At 34.0% G+C, this 19,919-nt stretch overlaps 1 protein-coding gene across 1 annotated transcript in view; it reads left to right on the forward strand.

Annotated features, from left to right (window-relative positions):
* The window catches only part of GRM5 (glutamate metabotropic receptor 5), a 514,551-nt gene that overhangs the window by 179,820 nt on the left and 314,812 nt on the right, over positions 1-19,919 (forward strand). Inside the window, exon 3 of the mRNA XM_023510155.1 lies at positions 9,111-9,360. Within this exon, the coding sequence (XP_023365923.1) occupies positions 9,111-9,360 (250 nt within the window). The remainder of the gene's footprint in view (positions 1-9,110; positions 9,361-19,919) is intronic.

A 19,919-nucleotide genomic window follows, 5' to 3' on the forward strand; every position in this document is an offset into this window, starting at 1 on the left:
TTGAGCTACAGGTGCCGAGCCTGAAACAGAATTACTCTTAATGAGAAAAATGCTGCAGCCTTCACCTGTAAACCTGACCGCTTACCAAGAAAGCAGAAAGAAGTTGAATCTGGTGTGGTAGAGTGGGAGCTTCAGACTCTAATATTTCTAAGAAAATTAATAAAGTGATCTTTTCCTTTTTGCAAATGTCAACAATCACATATTAACAAAATAATAAAAACTTAAAATACTGACAAAATTTTAATATGGACATCACTTTTTTGTCTTTCCTTCCTAAGTTCCTCTTTCCCCAGCAATGATGTAGTCAAGTAACTAACACAAGATAATATGACATGCTTCTTTCCAAGAGTCCCTTTTTATTTTTCAGGCCTTTGTCTGAGGAAAAGCTATAATTAAGCATTGTATATTTGGTAGAATGGCTTTGAGATTTAAACACCAATTCTGAGCAATAATGTGGATTGAATCATTTAATGCTAAATCATATATTTCTATAATCTTTCTGGAAATTAGGCAAAATATTTATTTGTTAAATAATATATGTTTATTGGGATTAATTCAATTCTGTAGCATCTGGAAGTAATTTCAAGTGAAACATTGAGCAGCGGGTGGAAAAAATGCCTTTGGAAGAATGACAGGACCAAATTAAGCAATTCTCACTCAGAGGATGAAGAGTTACAATGTACTGTAGAAGCAGAGAATAGGCTTTAAAGTTTAACAGATAAGGGTTGAAATTTCAGCTCTTCCATTCACTAGCTATAAATTCTTTGGCAAATTCTCTGAGCACTAGCATCTTGTTTATAGGTGTGGGAAATAATAGCTGCCTCATAAGGTTGGTTGGTTTTAACAATAATAACATTTTAAGGGACTAGTACATATTATTTACTTTTACCAAATAATTTCAGTGGATCTAGATAAGTATTGATGATACTGCTGATGACAGCGATGACAAAAGATGATGAAAATGATTGTGTTTTGAGTGCTTACTCTTTGCCATGCTCTGTGCTACGCACTTTACCTTAGGTACCCTCATTGACATGAGCGAACAAAACCTCTCCTTAGATTTCCATGTTCTCTTCCAATTACCACATCATACTTTGGGCCCTTTTCACCACCAAGTGTTTCAAAGAAATTGTATAAATACATTATCTTTATTCTTTTACTCCCATTTACACAGCCTACTCCTATATGAGTTCAATATGAGCCAAAATTAGTGGATTTGTTTCACTTCACAACTTACTTTAGTTATTCAGCACACTTCCTGTACGAAATAAAATGGAAGCACTTTCTTCTCTTGATTTTCATAAGAATTCATAAGAAGTTTCTCTTCTTCGCCATTGTCTTTGTCAGCTTTTTCTTCTCAGTGTCCAAATATTGGAATTATTTCTAGTATAACTCAGAGCTCTCTCCCCTTTGTATCTTATACTTCCATTTCATATTGTTGTTATCCTACATTCTGATGACTTGCAAATAGTTCCAACTTAAGACTTCTATTCTCTGAGCCAGAATGTCCTTATTTCATTTCATAGCTAACATTTCTACTTGGCTGTTTTATAGAAATTTTAAAATGAAATTTCCAAAACTTGATTTTTTGAAAAAAGTTATGATTGTCTTCTAGTTTTGTCTAAATCAGTTCATTAAACAAAATTACAGGAACTAGAGTTGCTGAAGGATTTTTGATTCCAGGGCTCAAGATATTACAGTGCAAACCAAAGATAACACTCAAAATTTTTGTCCTTAATGTGTATGGACATGATAAATGTCATGTATTCTTTTTTAAACTTTGATTTCCTATCCTCTACCACATATGAATTTGTATGGTCAACTAGCACTTTCGCTCTGAAGAGCATGAATACTTCCTTATCTAGCCCCATACTTGATAGCCAGAAGAAAGTTTACCAATTCAGCACACCACTCAGCCAACCACTTGGCCTGTACATCCATAAATAATATTTTATGTCTATTGTTAAAAGACCATATGTTGAGTTATGCATAGTCCTAACATATAACTTGTAACTTATGTATGGTAACTGCATTAATAATTATGTTATACTAGCAACTTTTTTTCTGCTGAATTCACTATTGGAGTATTGCTCAAATTCTGCTTACATAATTCATTCCTAGAGTAATACCTGAAGTGAATTTGCTAAATGGGATCCTTCTAGTACTTCCAGTAACCTTGGATGAGATCCAATAATGCCTCATACTTAATGCTCTGCATATGGGTTGTGGTACAGAAAGATTCCAAGGTAGGATTTAAAAGTATTAGGCTATTGGCCAAAAGTTGGAAATCTATTGTTAGCAAATGTTTTCATCACCATCCCACTTACAGTAATTCATAGAACCTTGATGAGGATACATGACAGATGATGATAGCTTCTTACTCCAGCCCTTTGGCTTTAAAACATTCACATTAATCATCTGTTCAGCATCCTTATCACCTAGGTCTCAGTAATGTAGCCATGTTTAGGAATATTCTTTGGGATATTTAACTTTCTTTTTTTGTTTCATTCAGTAAAATAAGTATGAGGGTAGAAAGATCTGCCCTGAAGAACTTTATTGTCTAGTACACATGTAGCATGGGACAAACATAAACAAATGAGTGAAAATGTAAAGTATAAAATGCTATATTTACTGCACACATGGCTGTAATGGAGGAATGGCATCCTTTAAAAAAAAAGAACATCATTGTAAAAGATATTAATAAAATGAGAAGAGGTGTTTCTCTCTCAGTCATTTTTTCACTCCTAGCTATTTTATTTAGCTACTAGTTTAAGCCATAACCACTCAATGTGGTCTGTTTGGGCTACAATCCTTTGATGAACGTTTCTGTTTAATACAGTAAGAGGTGATGACTGGATACTGCTCACACATACCTTTAGGGGTGGTTATCCTGCCAGGCTAATGCCATAACTCACACAAGAAATGATTGTGCTTTTCTTTACTAGTAATTGTCTATAAATACACTGTGTTATAATAACAGCACAATATTAATAGTAAAGCGCCATTTGGAATTTAATTTTAAATAATGTTTATATGGGGAGAAGCACAAATACAAAGTTTTTTTTAGCAATTATAAAAAACAAAGATTATGCTCCTTAGTATTATAAAACAAATCAATGGGCTAAGATGTGTACATGTCTAAAGTTATATGCCTAGTGATATGCTTGTGCATGCCATTTAATTAATAAATATATACTGAATGAACAACTAGCAAGCAAGATAACATTATCCCAGTGGAAGGGTCCTTAAAAAGCATACTCGAGTAAGTCCAGTTTAGCTCCACAAGCATTCCCTTGATGGCACCAGGTAGATGTGATCTCCATTCCAGAGTTTACAGTCTAGGGAATTTAATTGGACCAGAAAGCATGAATACAATTTCAACATGGGAAAGTGAAGAAAAGGTATTCTGGGTGGCAGGAACAGCATTAATAAAAATAAATAAGTGAGAATATGTGGGGAATCTAAGATACATATAAAAGAGAATAGTTAAAAAATAAGACTCCAAAAATACTTGCTGGTAAGGTTTGGAAAATGAAAGACAGGAGATGATAGAGGTTATATTACCACATAAGCATCAAGGCTAAGCGTAATGAGAGCCTGATTATAGTGGGAGAAGCAAAGAGGACAGTGGGAAAAAAAGAGAAAAAAATAATTGTATATTTTCCGTAGATTCCATTAATTTAATTTTGATTCTTATGATAGTTTTCCATGACACACATAGGACTTATGAATTTTAACTATGCTTTTAGTGAGTATTTTGGCATAGAAAGAAAATGTCTCACTAGATATATCCTATCTATGATATACTTTATCTCTTTTTATGTAAACTAGCCACACTGGTTACCACTATTAAACTGGTACTATCTGAAATAGCATTTATCTATGACTATATAATAAATAACATACAAAAGTATTGTTAAGTGCCTTGTAATGTAAAATTTAAATAAACAACCTCTATTAAGTTACAAGAAAGATTTAAAGCAAGTCCTGTTTTCAGTATGTGCTTTGTAGGCTCAATAGAGGCAGGCTGGCACAAGGCAAGTCAAATAGTATTAGTGAAAGGGACTAGTTTTAAACAATATTTGAGATTTAGTTATTAGAATAGGTTATTGTTAAGGGGAAAACTAGTGTCCTTAAGGGGCAAAAATTCATATATTTTGGTTATTTTATAACTTTATTTTTCAAGTCGTCTTTTTTTTTTATTGTTGGGGATTCATTGAGGGTACAAGAAACCAGGTTACACTGATTGCATTTGTTAGGTAAAGTCCCTCTTACAATTGTGCCTTGCCCCCCAAAAGGTGTGGCACATACCAATTCTTCAAGTTTTAAGTGGATTACTATATAATAAATAACTCATTAGAGTGACACATACAGCTTTCCATAATGGCTGGACTATGTTACATTTCCACCAACAGCATAACAGGGTTCCTGAAAGGAAACCAAATTAAACTCATAGAAACAGAGAATAGAATAGGGATTATTAGAGGCTGGGGTGAGAACAGGTAAAACACTAGTCACAGGGTACAAAGGCTCAATCAAAATTGAGTAGTATATATTTGGAGATCTATTGACTACCACTAATAACAGGATATTGTATATTTCAAAATTGCTAAGATAGTAAATTTCAAGCATTCTCACCATAAAAGAAGTGTTTAGATGTATTTAATCATTCTGCATTTTATACATATGTCATAATATCACTTAGTACTCTCTAAATACAGGGGAACTTTTGTAATTTGACAACCAAGGGACTGTAACAAACTGATGAGCACATAGAGATGATCAACAGAAGGAACCAGGTGTACTGCACTGCTATGTTCATGTGTGGCGCATGTCTGATCTATGCAGGTTAGGTCAATTTTGGGAGGTGGTCAAGGGAGGAATGTATCCAATATATAATTACAGTTTGAAATTTACAATGAAGATTTTAATTTACAAATAATAATATTCATGTTCCAAAGATAAACACAGAGAACAGTAAAGACTATTTTGTATTATGGGAGCAGAGAGAATAAACTCAATCACATTTAAATATCAACATCTACTGTCCTCTCTCAATGACTTTTAAAATATGTTATTTTAAATTTTTTATTACATTTATATTTTTCTATTTCTCAAAATTAGTGTAAAGGGCTGTAAGTGAAAAAAATTTTTCATTTTTCCTCTGTTATCACTTCCATATTTTTAAGTAGTATGAATACATGCCTATTAAAAAAAACTTTTTAATGACTTAATGTCTATTCTTTCTCATATGTCACCTCATTTCTTCTCTTAATGCAACTCTTCCATTAGGTTATCGATCTTTTTTTAACTTCAAATAATTCCATTAATTATTTATCTTTTGCCTTCTGTAGTTCATGACATCCCCTTTGGGAGTGGAGAACTTTAGGGCCCTTACTCTTCCCATCACATCCACCTGCTTTCTCTTTAATTGTCATTGTAAAAGTTGATAACAGATATATCCTATTACATAATGAGTTTTACAGTTTGTTGTAACTGTATTCCTAAAGTTGAAAGATCAATAATTGATGTTCTCATCATTGACTATCAATAGTATGAGTTAAGAATCAAGTTATAGGGTTATGCAACTTTTCTCTCATAATTTCAAGTTATATACCCTCTGCTACTAAGAGAGAATGTTCTGTGGATTCATTCTTACTTCTCTTAGTGCTTAAAATTAAGGCACATGCTAATTTCATATTTTATACCACAAGTTTCTTACTTGATGACTTAATTCACTATTGGTAATAAAAATATTTGGTTCCTCATCTTTCCCTCTTCTTGTATGTTACTTGAAGACTATTTCATTCTCACGAAACCCATGAAACTCTTTTGGTTTAGTTTTCTCATCATTTTTAAATGTATAATTCTAGAATACAGAGTGTATATAAACTACTGAAAATGTCAACACTTTAAGCTTTCCCATTCATTGGAATATATATTCTCATTTGTAATAACCAGATTACACTGGATTTCTTTTATTAAATCAAAATTACTATTCTGAAAAATGTTTATGCCAGCATATCCAGTTCCTATTCCAATTAATTTTGTACAGATTTTTTATTAAGTCATATATACATAGATAATACATTTATGCCTTTGTGGGATTCATTGTGTTGATTATTTGTACAAATTGGAGTGCTTACATCCTATTAATTAACATAGCTTTCACCTCATTTACTTAATCACAATGTTAAGACATTTGTGTTCTATACTTGATAGATTTTCCAGATATCTTATAGCATGACTCCATGCGCTTGCTGGAAGTCTTGGGTGCATCCAAATTCCTTGGAGCTGAGAGAGCCTTGAAGAGAAATAGATTTTATTTTTAGAGCAGTTTTAGATTTGCTGAAAAACTGAGTGGAACTTTTCCATATGCCCCACACCTACTTAGAGTCCTGTTTGGTTTGACAAAGTGTGGTAAAATGAAAGATGATGGAAGGAAAGAAGGAAGGGAAGGAGGGAGGTAGGGAGGGAAGGGAGGGAATTTCTTGATCTTTGCTCTGAGAAAATAATACTTACTACTGAAAGTTTAAGCTTATTCTTTAGTCTAATGTTCAGTAGCAATGCCATTTTCTCCACTATTTGCTTTAGACTCTGGCAGAGAGAGTAGCTGTCTAGAATACTCTTTATAATTTCAGGAGGTACATTTAATTGGGTTCAATCTGCCAGATATTTTACATGCATTAACTATAAAATACAAAACACCCAAATACATATTAAGTAATTTATGTCCTATTTTTAGGTGAGATTAAAACATTATCCAAACTGAATATGAACTCAGATTTCTCTAAAACCAAAGTTCTTTTCACTATTTCAATGTGCTTTTATACAGTATGCTAAACCAAAATGATATTACAACTATGTTGTTAAGAGAGGCATTGATGAATATGAATTTGTAAGGTATGTTTTTCTTTTTTATTATATCATAGATGTGTACAATAATGCATTTATGGGCTACAATATGCTGGTTTTATATACAGTTTGAAATACGACAAACTGGTTAACATAGCCTTCACCACACTTTCTTAATTATTGTGTTAAGACTTTTATACTCTACACTTAGTAGATTTGACATGTACCCTTGTTAAAATGCACCATAGATATGTTTTTCTTATTTAATTGTAATGTATTGAGAAGTTTCATTATTCCCCATCAGTATCACTATGCCAAATTGCCTTATTTATGAAAATGTCTTAGCATTAAATCAAAACAATAAATATAAGATAGTCAGTTGACAAACAGAATGACTAAAAATAAATTAAAGAATAATTTGAAAAACCAGTGATTTAAGCCTCTTGGCACATTTTTTAGAATATTCCTATGCCCCTTAAACTTTGTTAATTACAGAATAACTAGATTGCACCCTTGCCATCATCACAGACACTTCTTATTGTTTTTGATTCTGGAAAAGTGAGAAAAAGATGCAGCCAGCTCACCAATGTTTTTGGCTGGAACTCAAGCTAGCTTACTCTGCTTTGCCCTTTGCAGTTTGTCCATGATGATAAAACTTTGCAAAAGTCCACTCCCAGAGTTTGAGGACTCATCTACTGCAAGGAACTTGTGATAGAGTAAGCACACATAGGGGCAGGAATCAGCAAATGTATGTTCAACCCAAGACTTCACCACCTACTAGCTGCCTGTGAAGTTTGGTTTTATCAGCTATGAGGGGGGAGTATATTAACTCTTATCACATAAGAAGAGTGAGTGCTGAGCTAATATATATGAACTGAATTTCCAAAAATTAAATTGTCAGACACATGTAGTTTTTTATTTTTTTTCTAACAGCATATGGTGAGCTCTATGCAATTGAGGCCCAGTATGCCCTAATTATTTGATACCTGCTTCCCCTGATGCAATTCCAATTCCATTTCCTAGGTCTACTTGATTTCCTTGTTATGGTCTCCTGTATTCTTCAAAGCAATTTTCTTCATCCACCTAATCGTTTGAAAACTCAGAATATGAGTCTTTAGATCCTTAACATGCTCCAAAAACATATAATATTGAAGCATCGTGAACTTTAAATGGAAAAGAGAAATGAAGATATAATTGGAATTCTAAGAGCCCTAAGAGTCAGCTGTAAAAATAGCAGAGGGAGAAGAATCCCAACCATTTATATCTGTGAATGTAGTTCAGCCTTCCACTTACTGCTCTGCAAATGTAGACCTAACTGCCTCATCAGCTTTCTTATCTGTGCAATGGAGGTCATAATACCTACCATAGTCTATCATTGTGGGAGTTAAATGTCATTTATACATGACACGTATAAACATCACCTGGTACTCATATGCTATCTAAAATATAGCTGATTATCAATATTAATTCCCATTTTTCATTAGTCTTTAACCTTCAAGTTTTTCAAAAGACTTTGTAATTATTAATCCATACCAGTGATTTCCATATGGTTGTTTTTGTAGAGAATGAAACTTTAAGTGTTTTTCATAAGCTTACACGTTTTTCTTCACATTTAGTTTTCAGACTGAATCTCAGTCAGGGATCTTTGTTTTTCATTTGGGACCCCATTATAAATTTTCTTGATTTTAATATATAATATACATAATATTATATGTCAAAAATAAGACCCTATAAGGTATAGCATGTTACACTATATACAGGGTGGACTCATTTGCAATTTACTATGTTAAACTATTTTAAATTGCACAGGAACTTTATGTCCACCATGTATATTATATGCACTATGTCTTTAAACACAAAAATATCAATTAATGAGGTGAAATGATCACATGATGAGAAGGGAAGTGAAATAGAATGAAAAAAATACAGTAGATATATGTCTTCCATCATCTTACTATTAGAAAATTGGCTTTTTTGAATCACAAAGGGGATGTCCATTCCTTACACTGTATATGTTACTTTGTATCAGTGAACATATAAAAGATCAATGCAAATCAGTATAATGTAATTTAGTTGTAATTTGCCCAAATGATCAAGTCAGTGAAAGAGCAGAAACTCGAATCCAGGTCTTCAGGTTCCAAGTGCAAAACCATCAAGTGACTTTCTTGCTCTAAACACTTCTGGATTCTGACTGTACTCAAATAAAGCAATTCTCTCATTTCACTATTCCTCTGCTTATCTATATTTCCACACAGGCAACTATGGAGAAAGTGGGATGGAAGCTTTCAAAGACATGTCAGCAAAGGAAGGAATTTGCATCGCTCACTCATACAAAATCTACAGCAACGCGGGGGAGCAGAGCTTCGATAAACTATTGAAGAAGCTCACAAGTCACCTGCCCAAGGCCCGGGTGGTGGCCTGCTTCTGTGAGGGCATGACAGTGAGAGGCCTGCTGATGGCTATGAGGCGCCTGGGTCTAGCAGGAGAATTTCTGCTTCTGGGCAGGTGAGTGATAAAGAGAAAATTCATATGGAGTCAATATGAGGCACTTAGCAACATCAAAAGGTATCCTCTTGTTGTTTAAAGACAGGTGTTTTGAAAGCATAATCTATGAGTTGGAAGTAGAGTTTAAAATATCATAGGTATTGGTGCTTGGAGAAAATCATGGGAAAATTAGTAGACATGCCACGTGCTGATTAGTGAGTACACTAGGAATCAAAACATGGAAATGATATGTCCTTAAGTCCTTAGTGTAAGGAATTGAGATGGACTCTTAAATGAGTGAGCAATTCTCTTGGGAAGTAAGCATGTATGACACTTGTAGTTGCTTTTGAAAGTGATTTTGAGAGTGACTGCATAAGCTGGGTTCATGATAAATGAAGTCTGTCTGGCAAGAACCCAGCCATATAATTGAAAATTTGAGACATACATGGTTGGATATTTTCAAACAGTCCTTGTAGATTCATTAAACTTTGGTTTTGAAAGTGAGGAATTGTGCTGGGTGTGGAGATTCTTGCTTGTATCCTGGATTTTTGGGCAACTAAGGCAGGCAGATCACTTGAGCCCAAGAGTTCAAGGTTATAGTAAGCTGTGAATGTACCACTGTACAGGAAGTCCCCGGGTTACAAACAATATAGGTTCTATGGTTTTATTCTTAAGTTATATTTGTATGAAAGTTGGAACAGGTACATTTACCTATTACCTGTAAGACCCTCTGTTCGTAAGCCAGATATTTGTAACTCGGGACTGCTTGTGATAGCCTCCATTTGTAAGCGTGTGTTGTATATAAGTTGGATGTTTATAACTGGAAGACTTTTTGTACTCTACTCTAACCTGGACAATAGAGAACACCTTGTCTCTAAAAAGATTAAAAGTGAGGAAGTGGTTTCAGAATTATTATTATTATCTTTTTTTTTGTAGTTTTTCACTGTGGCTGGGTTTGAACCTGCCACTTCTGGTATATGAGGCCGGTGCCCTACTCCTTTGAGCCACAGGTGCCACCCCAGAATCATTTTTAAGGGATTTAAAATTTGGTATATGAAGTTATATTGCAAAAGTATTATGACTTTGACTCATCACCTACATTGCTCTGAGATGAGGTATTAAGATATTAGCTTCTACAGGGATTGACCTCAATTATTAAAATAATTCATTCATTGGTACAACTCAGCCCATTCCCTATTGATGTTGCTGAACATATATTAGTCAAGTTGTCCAGAGAAACAAAACCAAATGTTTATACATATATATATACTATAAAATTATGTATATCTGTACATACATACACACATATATGTGATATTTATCGTATGGAGTGGTTTCATGTGATTAAGGAGACCTGTAATATCTGTAGTTGATGAGCTAGAAATCCAGGAGAGCCAATGTATATAGTTCTAGTCCAAATTCAAACACTGGAGAACCATGAGAACTGGCGGTCTTAAATTCCAGTCTGAAAACCAGTAGGTTTGCAACCAACAAAGAGCCAAGGTTTCGGTCCAACTCTAAAGGCTAGAAAAGAACCAAGTTCCGTCTCATGCTGTCAAACAAACAAACAAAACTTCCTTCTTAACATAGCGTTTTTTTCTCTAGTCAGGTCTTCAATGGCTTGATTGAGTCCCACCCATATTAGAGAGGGTAATCTACTTAACTCAGATTACTGATTAAAATGATAATCTCAGCTGGAAACACCCTCACAGACACAGGTAGAAAAGTATTTGATAAAATATTTGGGAACCCGGGGTGGTGCCTGTGGCTCAAAGGAGTAGGGCACTGGCTTCATACACCAAAGTTCAAACCCAGCCTGGGCCAAAAACTGCAAAAAAAAAAAAAAAAAGAAGAATTTGAGCACCTAAGGAACAGACAGGTAGATGCAAAATTAACCATCACAAACTATAAGACAATACCATAGTTTTGAATATGTAAATGAAGTTCACTCCTGAGATGATTACATGGGTTTATGTGTTAGGGAAGACTCCATTCTATACCTTTAAAAAGTTATCTCATATCACATATTTTTTTTTCAATAGGCAGTCAATATGAAGAATAGCAAACATCTTGGAAACCACTGCATTTTTCTCACTATTTCTGTCCCAAGTAGAAAGCCAACTCACTTGATAGTAACTTTTGATGGGTCATTAAAGAAAATATACTTCCTCTACTTACCAAATGTTTAACTGACTTTTTGTGATCAGACTTAGCTCCAGCACGGATACATTTTATGGAAGCCACTGTATGTATGTAATTCTTTTCTGTCTAATCTGATGGCAATAGATGTTGGGTTATTTTGGTATAAGGCCACACATCCTTCAAAAAACTATATTGGGTGAGATTCTTTTTTATTGATGCCATACATTTTGTTTAAAATCATCCCTAGTTGGCAGGAGTTAATGATCAGTTAGTTTCATACAGCCCACAAACATACTCACTGCCAATATTCTTATACTTTATTCCAAAATTCAGTGTTACTACTATAACAAAAGTAATAGGAAAGGAAAAAGCTGATTTTAAAAAGTTCTGATTTTCACATGGCACCTGTGGCTCAAAGAAGTAGGGCACTGGCCCCATATGCCAGGGGTGGAGGGTTCAAACCCAGCCCTGGCCAAAAACTCCAAAAAAAAAAAAAAAAATTGCGATTTTCTGATAAAGGATCCTACAGCTCCTATCTGCTATTGTTGCCAGCATTAATAAGAACACAAACAGCATTCATTTTTAAGTCATATAGTTTATTTGTTAAAAATAAATAAATAAAAAACAAAAAACTTTGATCACATTATACACAAAGAAAATAGATTTGTATTTTCTATATTTGCCATTTTCCATGTATGATTTATTTCTAGCAGTACCATAAAGCCACGAATATTTTAAAATTTATTCTGTATGTACTAAACACAGAGAAGTTCTCCCCAAAACATTTAATTTGATGAATAATAAATTTATAACTTGGAATCAGATTGTTTACTCCTCCATTGATACTCTATATAATAAGTCACCATTTACTTGATAACATTTATTTTTAAGCAATATTGTTAGTAAGGTCTTCCTTACTCTCAATTTTAAAGATATCTCCTGTAGTTTCCACTTCTGGGTTCGTATTTTTTTTTTTTCTTTGAAAGTAACAGGTAATATTCTCTCAAATATTTATAAACAATAGTATGGCCCTCTGTTCTCTCCAACATCTCTTTGAAACACCCCTATTTTTCCCAACTGTTTTAGTGATATGGCATTGTGGGTGTTTAAAAAAAACATTTATCAAAACCATTTAGAGGACCATTTATCAAATGCTTTGTGCCAATTACCACTAAGTACTTTACATGCATTATTTCATTTAATCACTCATTTGACAGATATTGAGTGTCTGCTATGTGGTAAAGTGCTTGGAACATGTCAGTGAACAAAACAGACAATAATTATTGCCCTATGAAGCTTACAAATAAGTTAAATAAAAGGTAATAAGTGTTATTCTAAAAGCACATTTAAGAACAACCTGAGTATTGGGTACCACAATAATCTCCATTTTATAGAAAAGAATTCAGTAAATACTGATAAGTGATATGGAACCAAAAAGAAAAAAATTAATAGGTGTAACAAAAAAAAACTAGAGTACACTCATTTTCATTTTAAAATGAAGACACTGATACCTCCAAAGTGTGATGACATGTTCAAGGGCACAAAAGAGCCAATTACTTCACACTATGACTCAGAATCCAATGCTTTTCTCTACTAACCTGTTTCCTGTAGAGTAGAAATAAGGGAGAAATTATCATCTCATAGGAAATTGCTGGTTCTATGTAGACCTGTGTTTATACAAACACAATCCTATATAATTCGAATTTCAATTTTGGTTTTTATGAGCATTTTTTAATCAATGTTACTTCCTAAAACTTCTCATTTACCATACCCTCCTAGTATTTCTGTTATTTTATTTGAATATATTCTCCTAATCTCTCTTTTTACTCTCTCAGCTCCTAAGTATGAATAATTCTTAGGCAGTAGAAGTCAAACTATGAGAAAAGAGACTATATCAGAACTTTTTAGAAGGCCCCACATATAACATTTGTAGTAACATATAAATATCTCCATCTGCCATGGGTTGGCCATGGTTAATAGGTTATTCAGCTAAAGTGTTTGGCAGGAGGAAGACAACGCTGCTGCTGAGACATCCTCATCCATTAATATAACTCACCATCTGTGCTACACATCCATAGAATGTTAAAGTAACATAGACCTGGCCACTAGCCTTCCCTTTGAGCTCTGGGTAATCTGTTGTCTCATTACCAATAAAAATGTTCTGTTCAGGTCCCTGAAATAGTCTTGGTAAACAATTTGGCCATGACAACAGATTGATATCAGTAATCTGAACAGTAATGACATTTCTGAAGAAACTTATTTTTCTAGAATGTTAAAGTATTATTTAAAATGTAAAAGTAGACACTTTACTATGGTTTATTAAGTGTATGATAGCATTTTCATCTAAGAGAAAACAATGTATATAGCTTAATTAAAATGCTTTAATTCTTTTTTTCTTTTTTAAATTAAATCATAGTTGTGTACATTAATGCAATCATGGGGTACAATGTGCTGGTTTTACATACAATTTGAAATACTTTCATCAAATTGGTCAACATAGCCTTCATGGCATTTTCTTAGTTACTGTGTTAAGACATTTATATTCTACACCTAGTAAATTTCACATGTACCCTTGTAAGATACACCATATAGGTGTAGTCCCACCAATTCAATTACTCTCCCTGCACCCATCCTCCCCCCTTCCCTCTCCTCCCTCTCCCCTTACCCCTTCTTCTTGGGCTATAATTGGGCTATAGCTTTCATAAGAAAGCTGTAAATTGGTTTCATCATAAGACTGAGTACATTGGATACTTTTTCTTCCATTCTTGAGATACTTTGCTAAGAAGAATATGTTCCAGCTCCATCCATGCAAATAATCATCTAAGCCTTCAGTAAGTCATAATCTTTTACTGGTAGAAGGTCTTCTTTCCTTGTTGATGACTGCTAGCTGATCAAGTTAAGAGTTGCTGAAGATGGGGGCAGTTGTCACAATTCCTTAAAATAAGATGAAAATGAAGTTGCTACATTGATTAACTCTTCCTTTCACAAAAGATTTCTCTGTAGTACCTGATGTTGATTGATGACATTTTACCTACAGTAGAAATTCTTTCAAAATTGGAATCAGTCTCCTTAAACCACACTATTGCTTTATCAATTAAATTCAGGTAATATTCTAAATCTTTTGTTGACATTTCAACAACGTTTGGTGCATCTTTACCAGAAGTATTTTCCACCTCATAAAACCACTTTCTTTGCTCATTCATGAAAAGAAGCCCCTATCCATTCAATATTTGTCATGAAATTGAAGTTCAGTCGCATCTTTGTGCTCTACTTCTAACCTTAGTTTTATTGCTATTTATACCACATCTGTAGTGACTAACTTCCTCCATATCTTAACATCTTGGGGTGGTACCTGTGGCTCAAAGAGTAGGGTGCCAGCCCCATAAACTGGAGGTGATGGGTTCAAACACAGCTATGGCAAAAAAAAAAAAAAAAAAAAAAAAAAAATTGAATCATTCAAGGGCATCCGTGAGAGAGTTGAGATCTTCCAGTCTCCTGTTAGTGTTGATCTTTTTTTGACCTTTTCTTGTGAATCCCTATTGTTCTTAATGTCACCTAGAATGGCAAATCCTTTCCAGAAGGTTTTCAAATTACTTTGCCCAAAACTGTTAAAGAAATCACTATCTATGGCAGCTGTCATCTTAAGAAAAGTATTTCAGAAATAATAAAACTTAAAAGTCAAAATTACACCTTGATCAATAACAGGTTGCAGATTGTATGTTGCTAACAGGCCCAAAGATGACATTAATCTCCTTGTACATCTCCATCAGAGCCCGTGGGTGACCAGGTACATTGTCACTGAGCTGTAATATGTTGACAGGCGTGTTTTTTTCTAATTAATGGTCCTTAATAGTAGGCTTACAATATTCTGTAAACCATGCTATGAACAGATGTGCTGTTATATAGATGTGTTGTTCCATTTCTAGAGAACAGACAGAGTTGATTTAGCATAATTCTTAAGGGCTCTAGGCTTTTCAGAATGGTGAGTGAAGATTGGCTTCAAATTAAAGTCACTAGCTGCATTAGCCCCTAACGAAAGAACTGAAGCTTTGAAACCAGGCACTGACTTCTCCTCTATAGCTATGAAAGTCCTAGATGTCATTTTCTTCCAATAGAAGGATATTCCATCTACATTAAAAATGTGTTGTTTACTGTAGCCACCATCAGTTATCTTAAATGGATGATCTGAATAACTTGCTGCAGCTTCTCCATCAATCAGCACTTGCTGTTTTAGCTAGCACTTTCATGTTATGGAGATGATTTCTTTTCTTAAACCTTATGAACCAACCTCTGCTAACTTCACATTTCCTCTGCTGCTTTCTAATCTCTCTCAATCTTCCTAGGATTGAAGAGAGTTAAATTCTTGCTCTGGATAAGGGTTTGGTTTACAGGAATGTTGTGGCTGGCTTGATCTTGTATCCAGACCACTAAAACTTATAGCCAGTTACTTGAGCAGTCATAGAACACATTTACCAATTAAATTTCCTGCCTTATGTGGACATGGTTCCTGGCATCCTAAAACAATTACAATAATAATATGTTCCCAGCTCAATCAAATGGTAAATATTTGAATTGCTTGATAATATAAATTACACTGATTTGATCATTACAATTTGTATACATTTATCAAAATATTCCAGGGTGCCCAATAAATACGTACAATAATTATGTCACTTAAATAATAATGAAAGCAAAAATGCCACTTATCACAGATCACCAGAATAGATCCAATTATGAAAAAGTTTGAAATATTACCAGAATTTCCAAAACAAGACACAGAGACACACATTGAGCAGACACCATTGACTAGACAGTGCCAACAAATTTGCTTAACGTAGGGTTCCAAGAACATTCAATGGGTAGAAAACACAGTACCTGTGAAGTACAGTGAAAGGATGTACAATAAATTGAGGTACGCCTGTACTTGTGTTCCACTGGGCCATTCAGCATTGTTAAAGTTTATTGTAGGGCAAAAGTTATTTTCATTGAGATCCTGAATGTGCCAAGAGACAAGAAGTCTGCAAAGAGGGTAGGAAGTAGAGGAGTAGAAGAGAGGAGAGGTGAGAAAGGGAAGAAGGGAGAAAGAGACTTAGTGCTCTAAACAATATTGCATATGGCAAATTTGAAATGTCTTTGAGTTTGCTAATAATATACCCATTTTATAGGAAAGAAAATTAAAACTTAAGGAAGTTAAAGGACTAGACAGTGTCACACATCACACAGCCATTTTAAGTACGAGAAAGGGAGAAATCTTTTAGCTATATAAATTTTTAACATTTGTGATGAGCTCAGTTTAATTTTGTTTTATTTTTGTTTTCGTTGTTTTAGGTCATCTTTTGAAACGTGAAGAAACTTAGTAAAATTTTTTGAAAATTATCAAGATGTTTGAGATGAATGTATAATAAAAATTTACTAAAAGTTCATTAAATAAGGCCAGTCAAACGACGTCACCACCTTGAGTGGAGTTTGTTTGCTGCTAATCTACATTTGAGTTATAAAGACCAGGTTAACTATGTAAAGTTGGTCTTATAAACAACCATTTGTTTACTTGCAACCATATGCAAAACTCTCTGAATCGTCTGAGTTGAGCACAGAGAGAATAGGGAGCATATGTAAGAGAAATTTGGAGAGGAGCCAGGAGAAAGTATTTGGGGTCTTATTAGATTTTGATATTTATTCTTTTATATGTGAAGGACTTTTTATGAGAAGAGAATACAATAAATATGAATATCTAAAAGGTAACCCTGGAATAAGTAAGTATGGATTAGAAGGCATAAAATGGGTACAGGAAACTGGTACCCCTCATGTAAATGATACCATTATAGAATAAGGCCTTGTAGATGGTGAAAAGGGTCAGACTAAGAGCTACTTACTAATGTAAAAGCTGTAGGAACTGCTGACATTTTTAATATCATGGAAGAGTGCGGGGAAGATGTCAAGGATGACTCCTGAATTGTTATGTTGTGTAACAATATGAGTGATGGTACTTTTACTGAGATCACTAGGAAAAATCAGGTATGAGGTAGAAAGCAGATCATGAGTTCAGTTTTGGATAAGTTGACTTCTTGTGCATTTCAAAGGTAAAAATAATCAAGTAGGCAGGAGAATATGTAAGTCTGGAGTTCAAAAGAGACATATAGGGTATAAATAGAACTGAATGAATCATCAGAATGGCTGTTTATTAACCAAAGATGTGGTTTTATAGAATTCAGAGAGAGGAAATCTAAGAACTTATCTTCAAGGTACTTCAACATTTACTGATTGGAATAAAGATAAATTGTAAAAAGTGGATAGGGAAAAGACAAATGCAGAGATGTAGAAGGAAATTAAGAAGGAAATTGTGTCATCCAAGCCAATGGAAGAGAGTGTTTAAGGAAAGGTCACCAGTGTCAACTGATTTAACCAATCAAATGTAAATATTTGTAATGCTGAAAGGGTCTTTTGAATTTATTGAGTTGGAGAGAATTTGTGATTTGGTAAGACCTGCCTTAGTGGAGGAATAAAGAAGATTAGCAATAAAGTGGTTAAGAAGCGAGTAAGAGGTAAGAAAATGAACTCATGGTATGAGTTTGGGGAAGCTAAACTAATAAGGAATGAAGAATGATGAAACTATAACTAGCTCTTGAACAATCTGAGTTTGAATTGTGCTGGTTTCTTTTCAATAAGTATATTGGACAATTTTGAGATTTGTAACATTTTGAAAAAAATCTCATATGAACTATGTAGCCTAGAAATATCAAAATATAAGAAAAAATTAGTTATGTCATGAATGCATAAATAGGTATAGATACTAGTCTATTTAATCATTTACTACCATAAAATACACACACATCTATTATAAAAAGTTAAAATTTGTCAAAACATAAGCATGAATATGCTTAGCATATGTGACACCATTCACAAATGAGAGAAATATAGACAAATATAAAATAAATATTAAATAGTAATATTTATTACTATTACCAAATAGTAAATCTACATAAAACAAACTATAATATATTACTACTGAAATAATTTCATAAATATATTTTACTGCTATTGTAGTAAGCTCAGGTGTTGGGAGAATCCACTTAAAATGCCATGAAATGCTGATAATCTCCTCCCAAGCAGCTCATCTCCCCAGTAAATTGCACATCACAGTAAAAAGTGATCTCTTGTAGTTTTTGTATATTTTTCCTTGCATTTGGTGCAATACTGTGAACTTAAATAACACCACAGGACTCATATGAAGGGCCCCTAGTGATGCTGGAAGTGCTTCCGAAAAGCAGAGAAAAGTGATGACATGACAAGAGAAATTTGAATTGCTTAATATGCAGTGCAGTTTAAGGTCCACTTTTTCAGTTGTCCATTTCAAGGTAAATGAATTCAGCATAAAGACGATTATAAAAATAAAAACAAAAAGGGAGCCTACAAAAACATGGAAAAAATACTCATCATCTTTAATCATCAGAGAAATGCAAATCAAAAGATTAGCCTACATTAGACATTGGCATGGGTGTGGAAGGAAGGGAAAGGAACACCTCTACACTGCTGGTGGGAGTGAAAGCCAATATAGCCTTTTGGAAAGAAGTATGGAGAATTCTCAAAGACCTAAAAGTTGACCTGCCATTTGATCCTGCAGTACCATTACTAGGTATCTAGCCAGACGAACAAAAATCATTTTATAACAAAGACGTTTGCACCAGAATGTTTATTAGCCTAATTCATTTTTTTTTCAGATTGATTTTTTTTATTAAATCATAGCAGTGTACATTAATACTGTCATAGGGTACAGTGTACTGTTTCTGTATACAATTTGAAATACTTTCATCCAACTGGTTAACGTAGCTTTCATGTCTTTTTCTTAGTTATTGTGTTAAGACATTTATATTCTACATTTAGAGAGATTCACATGTATCCTTATAGGATGAACCATAGGTGTGATCCACCAGTCACCTTCCCTCCACCCACCTTCCCCCTTCCCCTCCCATCCGTCTCCCCTCTCCCCATATTCCTGGGCTAAAATTGGGTTATAGCTTTCCTATGAAAGCTATAGTAGGGCTGAGTACATTGGATACTTTTTCATAATAGGGCTGAGTACATTGGATACTTTTTCTTCCATTCTTGGGACACTTTGCTAAGAAGAATATTTTCCAACTCCATCCATGTAAACATGAAGGAGGTAAAGTCTCCATCTTTCTTAATGGCTGCATAGTATTCCATGGTGTACATATGCCACAATTTATTGATCCATTTGTGGATTGATGGGCTCTTGGGCTTCTTCCATGACCTAGCAATTATGAATTGGTCTGCAATGAACATTCTGATACAGATATCTTTCTTGTAGTGTCATTTTTGGTCTTCTGGATATATACCTAATAGAGGAATTATAGGATCAAATGGCAGGTCTATTTTTAGTTCTTTAAGTGTTCTCCAGATGTCTTTCCAAAAGGAACATA

Source organism: Otolemur garnettii, unplaced genomic scaffold, assembly GCF_000181295.1.
Source record: "Otolemur garnettii isolate 467f Iridium unplaced genomic scaffold, OtoGar3 scaffold00001, whole genome shotgun sequence".
NCBI classification, from domain to species: Eukaryota; Metazoa; Chordata; class Mammalia; order Primates; family Galagidae; genus Otolemur; species Otolemur garnettii.